Consider the following 20,784-nt stretch of genomic DNA (forward strand, 5'->3'; position numbering starts at 1 on the left):
TACTTGACCATTAAGTCCAAAAGATTTCAGGATATCTTCTGAAATCAGCGGTGAAGTTGTCAAATTTGTACCTTAATGATCGAAAACTAACACAGGCTCGTTGATTAATACCTCCAAAAGAAGGTTGGAAGCACTTGGTGTTCTAAATACTTGTTTTGAAGCAACTAGAGACTCATATTGTTGTTGAAGACTTCCAAAAGAAGGTTTGAAAGGACTTGGTGCTCTAAATACTGATTTTGGAGCAATTGGAATACCATACTCTTGTTGAGGAGCACCATAGTTGAGTTTTAGAGGATTGTACTGCTCTTTTCGGTTTCTTCCTTGATCTACTTGGTGTTCTAAATGTTGGCTTTGAAGCAACTGGAGCATCTTATTGTTGTTGAAGAGCACCATAATTGAGTATTGGAGGACTGTACTGTCCTGACTGTCTGTTGAGTTCAATAGATTTCTAGGTAGAGTCTGGAATGAGGGGTGAAGTATAGAAATGTGATTTTTAGTATTGTGAATTCACACAACGCTTAATTTACATAAGCTTTATTACTTACAAATAAAACAATGTTTTACATAATATTTTTAATAAAATTTTCATCGCATCTAATATTGGTACCCACCATTACTTCCTGTTGCTGGTGGCACATAGGTACGTTGAGCAGTACCACCAAAAGAAGGTTTGAAAGCACTTGGTGCCTTAAAAACTAGCTTTGGAGCAACTGGAGCACCATATTGTGGTTGAGGAGCACCATAGTTGGGTCTTGGAGGATTATATTGGTTCCTACCCTGACCTAGCTGTCTATTAAGTTCAATGGATTTCAAGATAGCTTCTGGAATAGGCGGTGGAGTTGGCAAATGTGAACCTTGGGGGTGGAAGCCGTTTTCGTCGGCTGTGTAGGTGATTTGGATGGTTTCACCTTCTGGGGACGTGTAGGAAAAGCCTCCGTTAGCTTGTTGGCCACCTACGCCTTGTTCTTGAGCGTTAATGTTGTTGGCGGACTCATAGGCGTATTGGTAGGAGCCATCACCGTCGTTGTTGTTGTCCAGACGAAGAATTGGAGCTTGAGCAGCTGAAGAAGCAGCAGGATATTGACCGGCTCCGGAGTACTGGCCTGAAATAGATGTCGAATATTTTCTTGAAGCTCCACCATTGCCTGCAAAACTGGATCTACTACCAAAGGCATTTGGTACTTCTTGGTAAGGTCCTCCTCCTTGATTTGATGGTAAGTATTCATTGCCAACACCACTACAGGTTGCAAAGCCTAACAAAGTAAATATAACAACCCCCTGAAAATTACATTAAAAATTATGTTAACTAAACTAATAATAATAAACTTGTGAATTTACTTACTTGTTTCATATTGTTGGATGTATGTGTACTGAAAAGTAACTGATGACATTATTTTTTTAAAACCACTTTTATACCAAAATTTAATCCCCGCTTGAAGATGTTTTTTTTTTAAATGTTTTATGACAAACCAGATCATTTACAAGGTCGTAACATCTCCAACTCGAACTTTATGGTTATTTATTTATTGATATAATTGGCACATATGCAGTTTTTAATTTCTTTTATTACTATTTTTGGCAATCTTACGTATGTGAAAGATTTTTTTATCTTTGAAATATTTATTGCATTTATTTTTATATTCAAGGTTCATTGAAAAATATTCATAAATAAGAAATTAATAAAATTTACAAAATCTATAAAAAAGTCTATAAAATATCGTTAAAAAGGGTATACAATATACAAATAACTTACGAGAAAAATATAAATCTATTAAAAAATTACAAAAAAAATATAAAATATATAAAAAATCAACAAATAATTTATAAAAAAATTTGTAAAAGTCTATAAAATTTTCAATAAATCAATAAAATGTAAAAAATTAATAAAATCTATTAAAAATTTATAAATGCTTTAAAAAGTCTACAAAATCTACAAAAAACATAAAAATGTATAAAAAATTTATAAGAAATCTATAAAAATTTATAAAAAATACTTAAGAAATTTATAAAATCTATAAAAAATTTAATAAATAAAATCTATAAAATATATAAATAACTTAAAAATTTATGAAAAATATATAAATCTATTAAAAAACTACAAAAGATTTATAAATATCTAAAACATCAATTAACAATTTATAAAAAATTGATAAAAATATATAAAAATTTTATAAGAAATATATAAAATCTGTAAAAGATTTTTATAATTGATAAAATATTTAATAAAATTTACAAGAAATGAATAAACAATAAAATTATAAAGTCCTTAAAAAATGAATTAAATCTATAATAAATTCATAAAATCTAGAAAAAGCTAAAAAATCTTTAAAAAACGTAAAAATATATAAAAAATTTATAAAATCTATAAAAAAATTACAAAAAATCGATTAAAATTTTATAAGAATCTATTTTATAAAAATCTATAAAAAATCTATAAGAAATCTATAAACTCTGTAAAATCTATAAGAAATTTAGAAAATTAATAAAATGTATAAAAAATTTATAATAAATCTCCAAAAGATATTTTTACTACTTTAAAAAAATTATAGGAAAACTATAAAATCTATAAGAAATATATATTAACATATTAAAAAACCTTTATAAAAAATGCATAAAATCTATAAAAAATTCATAAAATATAAAAAAAATCTATAAAATCTGTCATAAAACTCCAAAAATATGTAAAAAATTTATAAGAAATCTATAAAAATCTTTAAAAAATATATTAGAAATCTATAAAATCTATAAAAAATTTATAAAATATATAAATTTATGAAAATAAAAAAATATCTACAAAAATTCTGTAAGAAATCTATCAAACCTGTAAAAGATGTTTATAATCGATTAAATATACAAAAAATTAATAAGAAATCTATAATATCTATAAAATATTAAAAGCTATATAAAAGATGAATAAAATTCTATAAAAAATCAATAACATCTATAAAAATGTAAAAATCTATAAAAATTTTAAAAAAATTAATAAGAAATATATAAAATCTATAAAAAAACTGGAAGAAATTTATAAAATTGACAAAATCTATAAAAAATCTATAAAAAAATTTATAAAAAATCTATAAATATATAAATAATATTAAAAATTTATGTAAAATGTATAAATCTATTAAAAAACTACAAAAAAGATATAAAACATATAAAAAATCAATAAATAATAATCAATAATTTAAAGAAACATCTATAAAATATTAAAAGCTATGTAAAAAAATGAATAAAATCTATTAAAAATTTATAAAATCACACAAATGCAGTTTTTAATTATTCTTATTAAGGTTTAAGGTTCCTTATAAGGATTAAATATAAAATATATAAATTATAAAAAATTATATAAAATATCATATTTTTAACAAATTGAAATGTTCACATTCAAAAATAATATTGTATATAAACAAGACAATAAATCTAATAATTTACAAAGGTAAATATAAATAACAAATAAAGGAAAAAAACAAATTATTTTTAGATATTTAATAAATACATTTAGATGGAGATTGCACATATTTCTCTTTGATAAGTTATTAAGTTAAATGTACAATTCTCTTCATTAACACTAAAGTTAAATAAAATTTTATAATTTTTTTATAAACTACTTTATTTAAAAATTTGATATTTGTTTTATTGCCAAAATTGGCAGCATCCTCAATATTATTTAATTGCTTTTTCAAGTTTCCTGATATGTACTGAAAATTTGATATAATATCTGAGGACATTTGGTGCATCTTCAGTGTCCTTCAGTCACTTTTTTGATTTATTAGCTTTTTCAGGAATTCAATATGGCTGACCAGAGTCAAACAAAATCAGTTTTTGTAAAGAAATTTTATTAAATATATACAGTCATGGCTCTATCACATCTAATATCTGTATCCACCGTTATTTCCGGACGCTGGTGGGATGTAAGTGCGTTGGGCAGCACCTCCGAAGGCAGGTTTGAAGGCACTTGGAGCCTTGTAAGCTGGCCTTGGGGCAGCTGGGGCACCGTACTGCTGTTGGGGGGCTCCATAGCTAGGTCTTGGCGCCTCGTATTGACCCTCTTGGTATTGTCCCTCCTGGTAACCGCCACGTCCAGCATTTTGTTGGTTGAGCTCGATGGACTTCAGGATGGCGTCTGGGATTGGTGGTGGCGTTGGCAAATGGGAGCCTTGCGGGTGGAAGCCGTTTTCGTCGGCGGTGTAGGAGATTTGGACGTTTTCACCCTCTGGGGAGGTGTAGGAGAATCCGCCGTTGGCGTGTTGGCCACCTACGCCTTGTTCTTGGGCGTTGATGCCGTTGCCGGTTTCGTAGGCGTATTGGTAGGAGCCGTCACCGTTGTTGTTGTTGTCCAGACGAAGAATCGGTACTTGGGCACCAGCATGTCCAGCACCGGAGTATTGGCCAGCACCGGAGTATTGGCCAGCACCGGAGTATTGGCCAGCACCAGAGTATTGGCCAGCACCAGAGTATTGGCCAGCACCAGAGCCGGAGAATTTGCCAGAAGCTCCAAAACTTGAGCCGGCTCCAAAGCTTCCACTAGATCCAAACCTTCCACTGGATCCAAAGCTTCCACTGGCACCAAATCTTCCACTGGAGCTGAAACTGGATGTTCTTCCACCAAAGACAGCACTTGTGGTGTCTGGATAACCTCTACCTCCTTGATTTGGTGGTAAATATCCACTGTCAAGGCGGCCACAAGCCACAAAGCCAAACAGGGCTAAAGCTAGTACTACCTAGAAAGGATACAAATTATAAAATTGTAATATATTAATTACACCAACATATTTTAATGATTTCCATCAGGTGACAAACAGAATTTAAATAATCCTTTCCTTTCTCCACATTTAAATACCGAATGCCAAAGACATTAACCTGATATTTATAATAATTGACAAAAATCATACCAAAGCATACACTTACTTGTTTCATGTTGCAAGATGCAATTATTACCAAATAACTGATACACCGGATTAAATTTTATGCGCTTATATACGTCGCATCCCCGCTCATAAAGATGCTGCTGGATATTTTGGCGATAAACCAGATCACTTGCAAGGTCGCCGCATCACCACCGTCGATTCCGTACGTTCGATTTTATTTTAATGCATGCCAAATGTTAAATACGATTAAAAAAGTGGTTTGCGTAATTATGATAAAAAGCAGCACCTAAGGGAACGTGTTAATTGGGTGGATCGGATGAGTTTTGGGACGGGGTCGGCCGTGAAATTTACGCACTTGTGCCCGAAATTTATGTGAAAATGTTATAATTATGTTAAATAACTATAATTTATAATGTTATTACATTTTACGTTAAATGATTCCCATTTATTAATTAAGTGTTTTAAATCTGTAAAATCTTAAACTTTGTCTATTAATAGATCTATAAATTGTATAAAATTTATACATGATCTCTCAAATTTATAAATCCTGTAAAATTTTTAAAACCTATAAAATATTTAAATGGACAAAATAAAATTATTCAGATATACAAAATGTATTATAAACTATACAAATTCTATAAGAAATCTATAAAAAATCTATAAAATATTTATAAAACCAATAAAAATTGCATAAAATTTATAAAAAACTTAAAAATCTATGAAAATATTACAGTAAAATTAAAAAAATATTTAAAAACCTATATAAAAAAGTGCATAAAATCTATAAAAAATCATAAAATCTAAAAAAAGCAATAAATTTTTTAAAAAACTTAAAAACGGATAAAAAATGTATAAAATCTATAAAAAAACTACAACAAATCTATAAAAAATTATAAAAATTCTATAAGAATTTTATAAAGACTAAAAAAAGACATTTAATGTTTATAAAAAATTTATAAAAAATACCATACATCTATAAAAAATTAATAAATGGCACAAAATCTATAAAATCAATAAAATATAAAAAATCTATAAAATGTTTACAAACAATCTGTATTAAAAATTATTAAATAAATAAGAAATTAATAAAATCTATAAAAAATATATAAAAATCTATAAAAAATCTGTAAAAGATATAAATAACTTAAAAATTTATCAAAAATATATCAATCTACAAAAAATTATAAAATATCTAAAAAATCAATAAAAAAATTATAAAAAATTTAAGTCTAAATATTTATAAGATAAAATCTATAAAATCATTAAAAAATGTATAAAAAAATCTATAAGAAATAAATAAAACATAAAAAATCTGAAAAAATCCAAAAAAAACATATAAATCTATTAAAAAACTACAAAAAAAACTATAAAATATCTAAAAAATCAATAAACAATTTATAAAAAATTTATAAAAATCAATAAAAAATTAATAAATCGTACAAAATCTATAAGAAATCAATAAAAAATACAGATTTACAAAAAATCTGTATTAAAAATTCTTAAATAAGAAATTAATAAAATCTATAAAAAATATATAAAAATCTGTAAAAAATCTATAAAAGATATAAATAACTTACACATTTATGAAAAATATATAAATATACAAAAAAATATAAAATATCTAAAAAATCAATAAACTATAAATTGTTGTCTAAATATTTATAAGATATCTATAAAATATGTAAAAAATATATATAAAAATCTATAAAAATTAATAATATATAAAAAATCTATAACAATCTAAGAAGAATATATAAATAACTTAAAAATTTATAAAAAATAAATAAATCTATTAAAAAAACTACAAACAAACTATAAAATATCTAAAAAGTCAATAAAAAAATTATAAAAATCTATAAAAGTTCTACAAGAAATCTATAAAATCTGTAAAAGACGTTCATAATCGATAAAATATATAAAAAATGTATAAGAAATCTACAAAATCTATAAGAAACCAATAAAATATAAAAAAAATTATAAAAGATTTACAGAAATATCTATAAAATATTAAAAGCAAGTAAAAAGTGAACAAAATCTATTAAAAATTTATAAAATCTATAAAAAGTCTATAAAATTTGCAAAATTGTAAAAATCTATAACAAATCTACAAAATCTATGAAAAAACTACAAAAAATCTATTAAATATCTAAAAAATGTTTAAAAATTGATTTAAAATTTATAAAAATTCTATCAGAAATATATAAAATCTATAAAATTTACAAAATATATAAAAAAATTCTAAAAAAATCTATAATATATAAAAAAAATTATAAAAAATGTTTAAAATATATAAGAAATTCACATAAAGTTCAAAAATTTATAAAAATCTACAAAATCTTTCAAGTTTATAAAAAATGTGTAAAATCTTTCAAATATATATAAAATGTATAATATCTGAGACATTTATAAAATGTATACGAACTAAAATTTAATGTTCTTAAACAGATTCAATATTTAACACAATCAATGGTGATTTTAGTTACACAAATTACATTTTTAATCAAATAATTTATTATTTCGTAATTATACGGTTAATTAAACTATGGGAGTAGACGTATCATCCTACAATCATCCAGTTTTTTTTTTATATGTATAGCGCCTGAATTACATTTAGATAACCTTGCTAAACATTTTAATTAAAACGTATAATTATTGTACTTAATGATGTGCGAAACTAATTATTAAAATCCCATAAACATCTTTTTTTTTGTACTCCTTCAGATACGTCAAGGTGACATGTCGAAGATAGCGGCAGTTCTTCAGCAATGTCATTAATTAATTCGATTAGTAATATGCTTTTATTAAAGGTTTCGATGAAAATGTAATTTATTTTGCCATCGAAGTGCATTTTGATGAGATTATAAATTATTTCCTAATCGTTATGGCATGTGGGTCATATTGATGCACATTTAGTAGGATATTATTTATGTGTGCCCTAAGGTAACGCACATTTAAATAATAGAACATTTGGCTTAATTTATTATTCCAATTATGAGGTATAACCAAATAAAGCACATAAGGTCAAATTGTCTTTTGAATTGAAGATATATACATCTTAATGCTACCATAATTCATTACATTTGCATTTTACTTAAAAACAATTAAAAATTATGAAATTATGTACCGAAACACTCGAATCAAATCTTAATAAATATTAACTTTTTTTATTACAAATATTTACAAAAATATATTCCTTACATTTTGACAAAAAATGGAGGTTTTAAAATTACATTACTAAAAAAGGCTATAAAACCTTTAAAAAACGTAAAAAGAGATGGAAAATCTATAAAATCATTAAAAAAAAATACAAAAAATATGTAACAATTCTATAAGATATGTATAAAATCTATAAGAAATGTATAAAATTTACAAAATCTACAAACAAATTTCTAAAAAGGTCTATAAAGCATTAAAAAAACTTATTATTAACTGCATAAAATATATAAGAAATTCATAAAAAGTATAAAAATCTATAAAATGTATAAAATAATATATAAAATAATGTATAAAATATATAAAAATCCTAAAATAAATGTATAAAATATATAAGAAATCCATAAAATTGACAAAAAAATTTCTAAAAAGATCTATAAAGCATTAAACAAATTTATAAAAAAAATGCATAAAATATATAAGAAATTCATAAAATGTATGAAAATCTATAAAATGTATAAAATATATAAAAATTCTATAAAAAATGTATAAAATCTATAAGAAATCTATAAAATTTACAAAATTTACAAAAAAAATTTCAAAAAAAATCTATAAAGCACTAAACAATTTATAAAAAGTGCATAAAATATATAAGAAATTCATAAAAAGTATAAAAATCTATAAAATAATATATAAAATAATGTATAAAACAATGTATAAAATAATGTATAAAATATATAAAAATTCTATAAGAAATGTATAAAATCTATAAGAAATATAAAAAATTTACAAAATCTACAAAAAAAATTTCAAAAAAAAAACATTAAAAAAATTTATAAAAAAATGAATAAAATATATAAGAAATTCATAAAAAGTATGAAAATCTATAAAATGTCTAAAATGTAAAAATAATATATAAAATAATGTATATAATAATGTATATAATAATGTATAAAATAATATATAAAATATATAAAAATTCTAAAGAAATCTATAAAATTTACAAAATCTTCAAAAAATTTCTAAAAAGAATTATAAAGCATTAAAAAAATTTATAAAAATTGCATAAAATATATAAGAAATTCATAAAAAGTATGAAAATCTATAAAATGACTAAAATGTAAAAATAATATATAAAATAATGTATAAAATAATATATAAAATATATAAAAATTCTAAAGAAATCTATAAAATTTACAAAACTTCAAAAAATTTCTAAAAAGAATTATAAAGCATTAAAAAAATTTATAAAAATTGCACAAAATATATAAAAAATTCATAAAAAGTATAAATATTTATAAAATGTATAAAATAATGATAAAATTTATAAAAATTCTATAAGAAATGTACAAAATATATAAGAAATCTGCAAAATTACAAAATCTATAAAAAATTTCTAAAAAGAACTATAAAGCATTAAAAAATGTATAAATGTATATATAAGAAAATTATAAAAAGTTTAAAAATCTATAAAATATGTAAAATAATATGATAATAATTAAATGTATAATATATTTTTATTAAAATATTTTGGTAATATTTGTAATAAAAAATATCAATTGTCAATTAATTATTTATTTATTATATAATTAATTAATTAATTATTATTTATAATTATTTTATTTATTATTTATTATTTAAATTATCTTAACAAATATATTTAAAATTATTTTATTTAATTTAATCCACCTTAACTTTTAATTTATTTTCTAATATAAATCCTCTTTGTCCTTAATCCTTTGTCTTAAGTAAGGTATTCATAACTTTTCATACGTAACTAGTTTATTATTTTATACTAAATCGTGCAATTAATTATTTAACATTTTCAAACTGTCCATTAGCTTGAAAAGAAGAAGCAACATACGTAATTAATTATAGTTCTTCATATATTAATTAATATAGTGAATGTTTCCTTAATGTCAATAACCTTAGTCGTTATTACTAATTTTACAACAGATTTTAAATTATTGAAGTTAGAGAGTAAAACTAAATAATATAGTAAAAATAAATTTATTTAAATATTATCAATTTTATTTTAGTATCTGTAACCTCCATTGTTTTTGGCTGGCACGTAAGAACGGGAGGGTGCCGGAGGCACATAATTGCGCACCGGAGTGCCGTAGCTGGTGCTCGGAGGAGTGTAAAGACCCTCGTTGTAGGCGCCCTCCTGGTACCCACCGCGTGCAGCTTCGGCTTTGTTTAATTCGATGGACTTCAAGATGGCTTCGGGGATTGGCGGTGGAGTGGGAAGGTGGGCCCCTTGCGGATGGAATCCGTTTTCGTCGGCGGTGTAGGTCAGCTGGAACTGCTGACCTTCCGGAGAAGTGAACGAGAACCCTCCGTCGGCTCTGACGCCTCCGGTTCCGTGTTCCTGGGCCGAGATGCTGTTGGCGGTTTCGTAGGCGTAGCTGTAGGTGCCGTCGCCGTTGTTGGTGTTCTCGGAGCGGAGGATGGGGACCTGGGGGCCGGAGTGGCCGGAGGAGTAGGAGCCGGAGCTGCTGGAGGAGTAGGAGCCGGAGTAGGGGCCGGAGTAGGAGCCGGAGCCGGAGGGGTAGCCTCTTCCGGCGTTGTTGGGCGGCAGGTATTGGCTGTCCAAGCGGCCGCAGGCGGCGAAGCCGAAGAGGGCCAAAGCCAAGAGAATCTGAAATAAGTAAAATTTTATGTAGACCATAGAAAACTTCTTAAAAACCAATCAATGACCGCCATGTTGTCTCACAGAGATGGACATATTCTAATCCTGATGTATCAATAAGACTCACAGAAGACCTGAACCTCCAAAAGGTGTCTGCAGAAGTGCTCCACCTTCTAGATTCTACTTTTTAAGTGATAATTAATGAGTGTAAGTGCCAACAGACTAAATCTGGTGGTTATTTAGGAAGTTGCACCCAAAAATGACCCAAAATCAATTGACATATCACCACCAAAATGGCTGCTGAGTCTCTAATAAAACTTATATTCTAAACTAACAAATACGTCAGACATTTTTAAATAAAAATGTCCATCCCATTGAACACTCAAAGTGAATAGAAAAGGTGCAACCATGTGTGCACATCGCTTGGAAATTAAATGAAGCAAGAGGGTGGCTCATTCATGCCATCGCCGTTCAAAAGAACTCGTTTTCGCAATCCGGCAATTTGTCTTCTCGAACATCAAAGGAAGCACTTGTGAAACACGTACGTGTGTGCATCAATCAACATTCACCTACATGAATAAATGATGGGATGCAACTTATTTTGCTCAACGAAAATATTTACACTGTCTCTTGTCTGAGTTTGGAAATTTGCATTCATTTTTATTTTGTTAATAATTATCTGATGAGTTGATGTGTATGGATGAGCTTAATTCCTTTTTGATTAGATGTAAACAATGGAGTGTTGAGAAGTATTGTAAATAATTGACGTATTGATTAAATTATAAATTAATATTAATTCTTAATGTAAGACCAATATTATTGAAATTACTTTATTATGTTATTAAATTACATTGAATGTGTGAATTTCTCATAAATCTTCAGTAAATTACTTACGAATTTTCAATTTTTTGTTATAAATTGATATAAATAAATGTATATATAAGAAATTGAATTTATATTTCAATAAAATGTTTTTATTTTATTATACTGTAGTTTAAAAATTTTGAAAATTTTATTAATGTTATTAAAAATATAAATAAATATAATTAGATACAAAGAAATATTTTAAAATAGTTTTAAAATTTGCCAAAACATATTTAACATGAATACAAAATTATAAATTTATATAATTTTAATAAATTCATATATTATTATAATATTTGTTAAAATCTTAATCTTTAAAATTAATATATAATATTGTTTAAAATAGTATTATTTACAAAAATTTTTTTTAAAAAAAGTCTTTTGTATTTTTGTAAGAATTTAGTGAAAAACTAATAGAAATGAAATAATTAAATATATAAATATGGAAATTATTATAAAATATAATTTTAATTGATATTTTTACTCTATTTTTGGTTTAAAATAAATTAAAATATAATATTTTCTAATTAATATAATAATATATATAAAAATTAGACGAATTAATATTTAAAATTAATAAAAAAAAACAATAATTTATTATTTAAATTGACAATTTATTATATAATATTGTTTAAATTGTAATATTTACAAATATTATTGTTAAAAAATAAAAAAATAAACTTTTTTATTTCTGTATTTAATAAATATCTATAATATAAATGAAATAATTAAATATTGTATAACATTTAAATATTTTATTAATAAAAAATATAATTTTTAATTAATATTTGTACCCTATTTTTATACTATTGTTTAAAATAAATTAAAATATAATATTTTCTAATTAATATAAAAATGTATCTAAAAATTAGACAAATTAATTTTTAAAATTAATAACAAATTAATAGTTTATTATGAAAAATTGACAAATTATTATATAATATTGTTTAAAATTGTATTATTTACAAATATTATTGTTAAAAAATATAAAAATAGTTTTTTGTATTTTTTAAGAATTTAATAGAAAATTAATAAAAATGAAATATTAAATATTATATAATATTGAAATAATAATAATATACTTAAAATAAATTAAAACATATTTTCTAATTAATATAAAAATGATTTTAAAAATTAAACGAATTAATCTTTAAAATTAATAAAAAATTAATAATTTATTATGTAAAATTGACAATTTATTATATAATATTGTTTAAAATACAAGTTTACAAATATTATTATTAAAAAATAAAAAAAAAATAGACTGTGTTTTAGAAAAATACAAATCTAATAAAATTGAAATAATTATACTATAATATTTAAATATATTATTAATATAAAATAAAATTTTTAATTTGTATTTTTACTGATACTATTGTTTAAAATAAATCAAAATATAATATTTTTTAAATAATATAAAGATGTATCAAAAAATCTGTCAAATTAATCTTTAAAATTAATAAAATATTAACAATTTATTTTGTTGAATTCATAATTTATTTTATAATATTTTTATTAATTGATATTTTTACCCTATTTTATTACTGTTTTTATTATATATTAAAATTCAATGAATCAAAATGTTTAATAGAATCTATTTTAATGAGAAATTAATATATTTTTAAGTCAATATAAAATATAATTCAAATTTCTTTAAAGATGAATAAAAAATCTTCTAAAAAGTATAGAATTTTATCAAATAAATTGTTTAAAATTATATTATTTCCAAATATTATTGTTAAAATATAAGTAATGCAATTTTATAGTTTTCTAAGAATTTAATAGAAATTTATTAAAAATTTAATTATTTAATATTAAAATTTTGAAATATTTTATTAATACAAAATATAAACTAAATTGACATTTTTGATCTATTTTATCACTGTTACAGTTAATACAATTATCATATCAAAATAATGAATTTTATTTAGAATTTAATTTTTTTTAAATAAAATAAACCAAATTCCTGAATAAAAAATAAAAGAGATAAACTAGTATGCAAAAATATTAAAATTTAAATATTAAGTTTGAAACAAATGTTTAAACTATTCTAGTATTATTTTATATGAAAATAGACATCGGTCTCAATGCCATGATAGTAAATCTTATGACTAATTGTAACATTTATTTTTAATCATCAATAGGCGTCGTAATATTAATTATGAATACAATTTTGTACAATGATTTCATCAGAACAATGCTTAATTGTTTTATTTTAAACATTAAAAAAAACAAGATCTGTTATTAAAGCTTATGTATTATACGTCGGAATTTTTAATCACAATTGTATAATAAATAAAGAGATTATTAATTAATGCATCTCTGATATTGGTCAAGACATTTATCAATTAATTGTCGTTAATAATTTTAACTTTATATTTAAGTCATTGAAAAGATAATAAAAATTCTATCACCAAAGATACTTTAAAATTTTTCAAAATTGACCCTCTCTTCTCTGTAAAAATCACCACAAAGTACACAGAACAAAAAATTCCAAGTCACTTGTACTCACTTGTTTCATATTGATCTGATTCACCGTGTAACTGAACTGATTGCTGAAAAATTCGGCTAATTCTTTTATATAAAATAACAGACCGCTCCCACTAAAGATGTGCGCTCAATTTAAACCGAATCAGATTACCTCCAAGGACTTTTTAGGAAGTCATCTTCTATTTTTTTCCATCGAAGATTCATTACACCAATTACTATTCAAATTAATGCAGTTGCAAGTGTTGCTCCTTTCAGGGTTAATTATTTTGATGTGTCTATTAGGTAAATTTATTTAATGTGGAGAAATAAGTGAAATGTTTTAAGCAAACAAAGAAATTTAAATGAAATTAGTTGAAATTGAGTAATTTCTAATTTAGTTTTTGAAATTACAATTAATTATTTTATAAATATAAAATATATAAAATTTATGTGTTTATTCAATTAAAACATACAGAAAATTTAAAAATAAAATAATGAATTTAATGTATTCAGTAAATAAATTTAGCAAATTCAGCAAATTCAGTAAATTAAGTAAAATCAGTAAATTCAGTAAACTCAATAAACTCAGTAAACTCAGTAAACTCAGTAAATTCAGTAAATTCAAATTCAGTAAATTCAGTAAATTCAATAAATTCAGTAAATTCAGTAAATTCAGTAAATTCAGTAAATTCAGTAAATTCAGTAAATTCAGTAAATTCAGTAAATTCAGTAAATTCAGTAAATTCAGTAAATTCAGTAAATTCAGTAAATTCAGTAAATTCAGTAAATTCAGTAAATTCAGTAAATTCAGTAAATTCAGTAAATTCAGTAAATTCAGTAAATTCAGTAAATTCAGTAAATTCAGTAAATTCAGTAAATTCAGTAAATTCAGTAAATTCAGTAAACTCAGTAAACTCAGTAAACTCAGTAAATTCAGTAAATTCAGTGATTTTAGTAAATTAAATAAATTATTTAAATAAAACATTAAATAAAATATTAAATAAATAATATATGTAGAATGAAAATATAAAAATTTGTGAAAATAACAGTTACTTAAATTTTTAAAACAACAAAATATAATGAAGAAAATTAAATAATATATAATTATTCAGTAAATAAATTTAGTAAATTCTGCAAATTCAGTAAATTCAGTAAATTAAAATTCTGTAAATTCAGTAAATTCAGTAAATTCAGTAAATTCAGTAAATTCAGTAAATTCAGTAAATTCAGTAAATTCAGTAAATTCAGTAAATTCAGTAAATTCAGTAAATTCAGTAAACTCAGTAAACTCAGTAAACTCAGTAAATTCAGTAAATTCAGTGATTTTAGTAAATTAAATAAATTATTTAAATAAAACATTAAATAAAATATTAAATAAATAATATATGTAGAATGAAAATATAAAAATTTGTGAAAATAACAGTTACTTAAATTTTTAAAACAACAAAATATAATGAAGAAAATTAAATAATATATAATTATTCAGTAAATAAATTTAGTAAATTCTGCAAATTCAGTAAATTCAGTAAATTAAAATTCTGTAAATTCAGTAAATTCAGTAAATTCAGTAAATTCAGTAAATTCAGTAAATTCAGTAAATTCAGTAAATTCAGTAATTTCAGTAAATTCAGTAAATTTAGCAAATTCAGTAAATTCAATAAATTCAGTAAAGTCAGTAAATTCAGTAAATTCAGTAAATTCAGTAAATTCAGTAAATTCAGTAAATTCAGTAAATTCAGTAAATTCAGTAAATTCAGTAAATTCAGTAAATTCAGTAAATTCAGTAAATTCAGTAAATTCAGTAAATTCAGTAAATTCAGTAAATTCAGCAAATTCAATAAATTCAGTAAATTCAGTAAATTCAGTAAACTCAGTAAACTCAGTAAATTCAGTAAATTCAGTTAATTCAGTAAATTCAGTAAATTCAGTAAATTCAGTAAATTAAACAAATTAAATTAAATAAATTAAGTTAAAATAAATTAAATAAATTATTTAAATAAATTTTTAAATAAATAATATATGTAGAATGAAAAAATAAAAATTTGTGATAATAAGAGTTATTTAAATTTTTAAAACAACAAAATATAATGAAGAATATTAAATAATATATTAAAATTTATTAAAAATAAAAGTGAACTAAAATTAAAATTAAATAAATTATTTTTGATAATCTATTATAATTAAAAAAATAATTTATAATAATAATAATAATAATAATAAAAAGTCTCTTGAATAAATTATAACACGTTTTAAAAATTAATAAAAAATAAATAAATAAAACAATATAATATTATGTGTCTTATTATTAAAGTAAATTGATTTTTAAAAATTAATATAATAATTTAAGGACAAATAAAATTCAATAAATAATTTTTCCTAAGAAAACCAACATATTTACTAAGTGCCTTCATTATAACAGTAATTGATTTTCTGTACAACTATTATAAGTTAATTATTTAACATTTAATGATCCATTCTCAAGATTTATTCATTCTAATAGCAAGTCACGTTCATTGAATCGAATTATCGAAACTAATAACATGACAATACTGAAATATAACAAATTATAACTTACGCAATCGAATTAAAAGTGACAGTTCATTTTTGCGGTGTCGTTAGTTTCGATAACTGATTTTAATGTCAATGATGTGCTTTGTATTTCATAGAGTAAACAATCATCTTCCTTATGATCGACGACCTTAGCATTTAGACTGTATGAAATGTGGAGTGACGCCAAGAAGTGCAAGGACAATGTCAGAAACTGGAGCTTCAAATGCCATTATGTCGTTGGATGATGGAGCATTTTAATTTGCTCATAATTATAATTATTAAAACCCAAACCATGATTGCCTACAGTGAATATTACGATCCTGAAATATAAATAAAAATGGATTAAGGCGGATTTGGGAAAAATAAATAGGTCTATTTGTGGTGTGGCCTTGACGTTCCTCATCCTTAAACTTTAAGGATGAAGAGACAAATAGATTTGATTGGGCTTTACATTTATAATTGAGTTATTATGTGGTATAAGAAGAGCGGAATTTTAATTAACATTTATGTCAGTTATTATCTTGTAATTAAATTGACTCGTTATTTATTACATATTTATTAAGATTAATATTGTAAAATAACCAACTCTATCCTGTTTAAAGAAAAAAGCCAATAATCCAATTATGGAGGAAATAATTTTTAATTAGAAAAGTTTTAATAAAGGTGTTAATGTTTATATACAAATGTTATAATAAATTACAATATCAAAGAAATTTTTTGAAATTCTAATAATGTTTTTATAATAATGAAACAATTAAAATTTTTATAATTTTTTCATTTATTAATCTTAAAAAAAATACTTTTTTGTAAATTAATATTAAAAATTATATTTTTAAATTAATTTATCACATATGAAGAAAGGTAAATAATTAAACTATAAAAAAATAGAAATAAATGTAATAATAAATACGATAATATTATTAATATTAATTAATTAATATCGAAAATCTAAAAATGGTACTTTTTACTTTTTTTCTAAATTGATATCTATAATATGATAAATAATAATTTTTTAGAACTTTAATAGTATTATTAAATATAATGACAAATTAAATTTAACTTTTTTTTTTTAGAAGTCATTAAATTATATAAAAAATACATTATAAAATATTAAAATGTTATTATCAATCAATCAAATTAATAATAAAACAAAAAAAAGAACATTTGAATTATTAATAAAAAATAGATTGTAATAAAATTATTATATTAAAAATAATAATCATTTTTATTTAGTGTAAATTACTATAAATTATTATAAAATATTATAAAATATTATAAGATATTATAAAATATTATAAAATATTATAAAATATTATAAAATATTATAAAATATTATAAAATATTATAAGATATTATAAAATATTATAAAATATTATGAAATATTATAAAATATTATAAAATATTATAAAATATTATAAAATATTATAAAATATTATAAAATATTATAAAATATTATAAAATATTATAAAATATTATAAATTATTTTAAATTATTATAAATTAGTGTCAAAATTCAAACAATTAATCAAAATTAAAAAAGTTAATATTCAAAGTATAAACAAAATGAGCTTTTATTAACAAATATTTTATTATATCACTTTTATTTATTGTGTAAATTATTATAAATTATTATAAATTATTATAAATAATTATAAATTAGTAACAAAATTCAAACAATTAATCAAAATTAAAAAAATTTAAAATCAAATTATAAACAAAATGAGTTTTTATTAGAATTTTTAACAAATGTTTTATTATAACATTTTTATTTATTTTTTAAATTCTTATAGATTATTATAAATTATTTTAAATTATTATATATTATTATAAATTATTACAAATTATTATAAATTATTATAAATTATTATTAATTATTATAAATTACTTTCAAAATTCAAACAATTAATCAAAATTAAAAAAAATTATTATCAAATTATAAACAAAATGAGTATTTATTAGAATTTTTTAACAAATGTTTTATTATATCAGTTTTATCTATTGTGTAAATTATTATAAATTATTATAAATTTTTATAAATTATTATAAATTATTATAAATTATTATAAATTATTATAAATTATTATAAATTATTATAAATTATTATAAATTATTATAAATTATTATAAATTATTATAAATTATTATAAATTATTATAAATTATTATAAATTATTATAAATTTTTATAAATTATTATAAATTTGTATAAAAATTCAAACAATTAATCAAAATTAAAAAAGTTAATAATCAAATTATAAACAAAATATGTTTACATTAAAATTTTTTAACATTATATCATTTTTATTTATTGTGTAAATTATTATAAATTATTATAAATTACTATATTTTATTATAGATTATTATAAATTATTATAAATTAAGTTATTATAAATTATTATAAATTATTATTAATTATTATAAATTAGTGTCAAAATTCAAACAATTAATCAAAATTAAAAAAAAAATTATAATCAAATTATAAAGAAAATGAGTTTTTATTTGAATTTTTTAACAAATGTTTTATTATATCATTTTTATTTATTGTGTAAATTATTATAAATTATTATATATTATTATAAATTATTATAAATAATTATAAATTAGTATCAAAATTCAAACAATTAATCAAAATTAAATAAATTAATAATCAAATTATAAACAAAATGAGTTTTTATTAGAATTTTTAACAAATGTTTTATTATATCATTTTTATTCATTAAGTAAATTATTATAAATTATTACAAATTATTTTAAAATATTATAAATAATTTTAAATTATTATAAATTATTATAATTTACCTCAAATAATTATAAATTAGTGTAAAAATTCAAACAATTAATCAAAATTAAAAAAGTTAATAATCAAAGTATAAACAAAATGAGTTTTTATTAGAAATTTTTAACAAATATTTCAATAATTAAATAAAAAGCAATTGTTAAAGTTATTAAAATTAAAGGTTTTAAATGATTTGAAAATATTATAAAATGAATCATGTTAAAATATTCCATTTTTTGTCCCAGTTAAGAAGTTTCAAACACATATTAATAAATAATGCATAATAATGATTATTTGCAATTGTGATTTAGAAATATTCTATACTATATATAAGTGTTGCCTGAAGCTTCTATTGTTTTTGAGTAGTCTCAACTTAGTAAAATAGCACCCTTGATGTAACCCCAATAATTCAAAAATATAAATCACTTTCATATTCAAATCGTGGGTGTTTTTAATCTTGGCCTCATCATAAAACTTTATGCAACGACGCACAGACCACACAAAAAACAGAAATACCTGCATAATATATTAATTAATTAATATTCCCAAAATAGAACCAATTTGTAATACAAATTACGACCAATACCTCCCAGAATTTATTACACGCAATTAAATATTGATGGAGAATATCGATAAATGGAAGTAAGTGTTAGGAAACTGAAATTTCTTAATTCTGCTTGTTGCGCCAACATCGACAAGTAGATCACGATCGGGTTCCCAAAAAAATAAATTATCTTATTATTTTGGTGCACTTGTAACTCTCCCAAAGGTGATCTTCTGTCGAATTTGGTGAATGAAGGCAATGGACGTTGCGTAAGTGCTAATAAGATTATATGGTCCATTGAAGCAGTTAGGATCAACCAGTATTAACCTATTTTTGTTGCTGGTTTTGATAAAAGTCACGATTATTATAATGATATCGTGCCTCGCAGGTACTCTTTCTTTCTTCTATTGGGTAATGTGGTGTGTTTGTTGGTACTATCTGTGTTATGGTCGATTTAAAGGTATTATAAATTATTTTGGCACCCACTAATATTTTGCCTGCAAAGGATAGATCTGCATAATAGTCTTATAGATGAAATTAGAATTAAGATGAAATCATGAGTCACTCTTTGTGTATTCATTTAAAAATAGGTTTTTACTTATAATTATTATGTTATGCTTCTAAAAAAATTAAAAACTGACAAAATGTGAACTTAATATGGAGTATTTCCACCTCTACTACAAATGACAGCCTCACATCTTCTGTTCATACTCAAAATCTGGGTTAGAATTTCTATTTCATCCAAATTCTCCCTAATTTCGAGTAGAAGACACTCCACATCCTATAAGTTATTTGGACGGTTATGATGGTCCCTTAAACGTCTCCTAAGAATGTCCTAGATATGTTCTACTGGGTTAAGGTCTGGACTATGAGCTGGCCAGCCCATTGCATTAATCCCAACATCAGCAAGATAATTTAAGACAATATGGTTA

At 22.0% G+C, this 20,784-nt stretch overlaps 3 protein-coding genes across 3 annotated transcripts; all 3 read right to left on the bottom strand.

Annotated features, from left to right (window-relative positions):
- Positions 1 to 555: 555 nt before the first annotated feature.
- Positions 556 to 1,351, bottom strand: LOC109606975 (pupal cuticle protein 20-like). The gene is made up of 2 exons (XM_020023493.2): positions 1,343 to 1,351; positions 556 to 1,278 (listed from the first exon to the last, which is right to left on the bottom strand). The coding sequence occupies exons 1-2, from the start codon at positions 1,349 to 1,351 to the stop codon at positions 595 to 597; spliced, it is 693 nt and encodes a 230-aa protein (XP_019879052.2). The 3' UTR covers positions 556 to 594.
- A 2,474-nt stretch (positions 1,352 to 3,825) lies between these two features.
- LOC109605754 (pupal cuticle protein 20-like) lies at positions 3,826 to 4,917 on the bottom strand. Its single transcript, XM_049962520.1, has 2 exons — positions 4,909 to 4,917; positions 3,826 to 4,721 (listed from the first exon to the last, which is right to left on the bottom strand). Exons 1-2 carry the CDS (start codon positions 4,915 to 4,917, stop codon positions 3,870 to 3,872), a joined length of 861 nt encoding a protein of 286 aa, XP_049818477.1. The 3' UTR covers positions 3,826 to 3,869.
- A 5,108-nt stretch (positions 4,918 to 10,025) lies between these two features.
- Positions 10,026 to 14,078, bottom strand: LOC109605758 (pupal cuticle protein 20). Its single transcript, XM_020022346.2, has 2 exons — positions 14,030 to 14,078; positions 10,026 to 10,662 (listed from the first exon to the last, which is right to left on the bottom strand). Exons 1-2 carry the CDS (start codon positions 14,036 to 14,038, stop codon positions 10,057 to 10,059), a joined length of 615 nt encoding a protein of 204 aa, XP_019877905.2. The 5' UTR covers positions 14,039 to 14,078; the 3' UTR covers positions 10,026 to 10,056.
- Between the last annotated feature and the right edge of the window lie 6,706 nt (positions 14,079 to 20,784).

Source organism: Aethina tumida, chromosome 2 (assembly GCF_024364675.1).
Source record: "Aethina tumida isolate Nest 87 chromosome 2, icAetTumi1.1, whole genome shotgun sequence".
In the NCBI taxonomy this organism is placed as follows: domain Eukaryota; kingdom Metazoa; phylum Arthropoda; class Insecta; order Coleoptera; family Nitidulidae; genus Aethina; species Aethina tumida.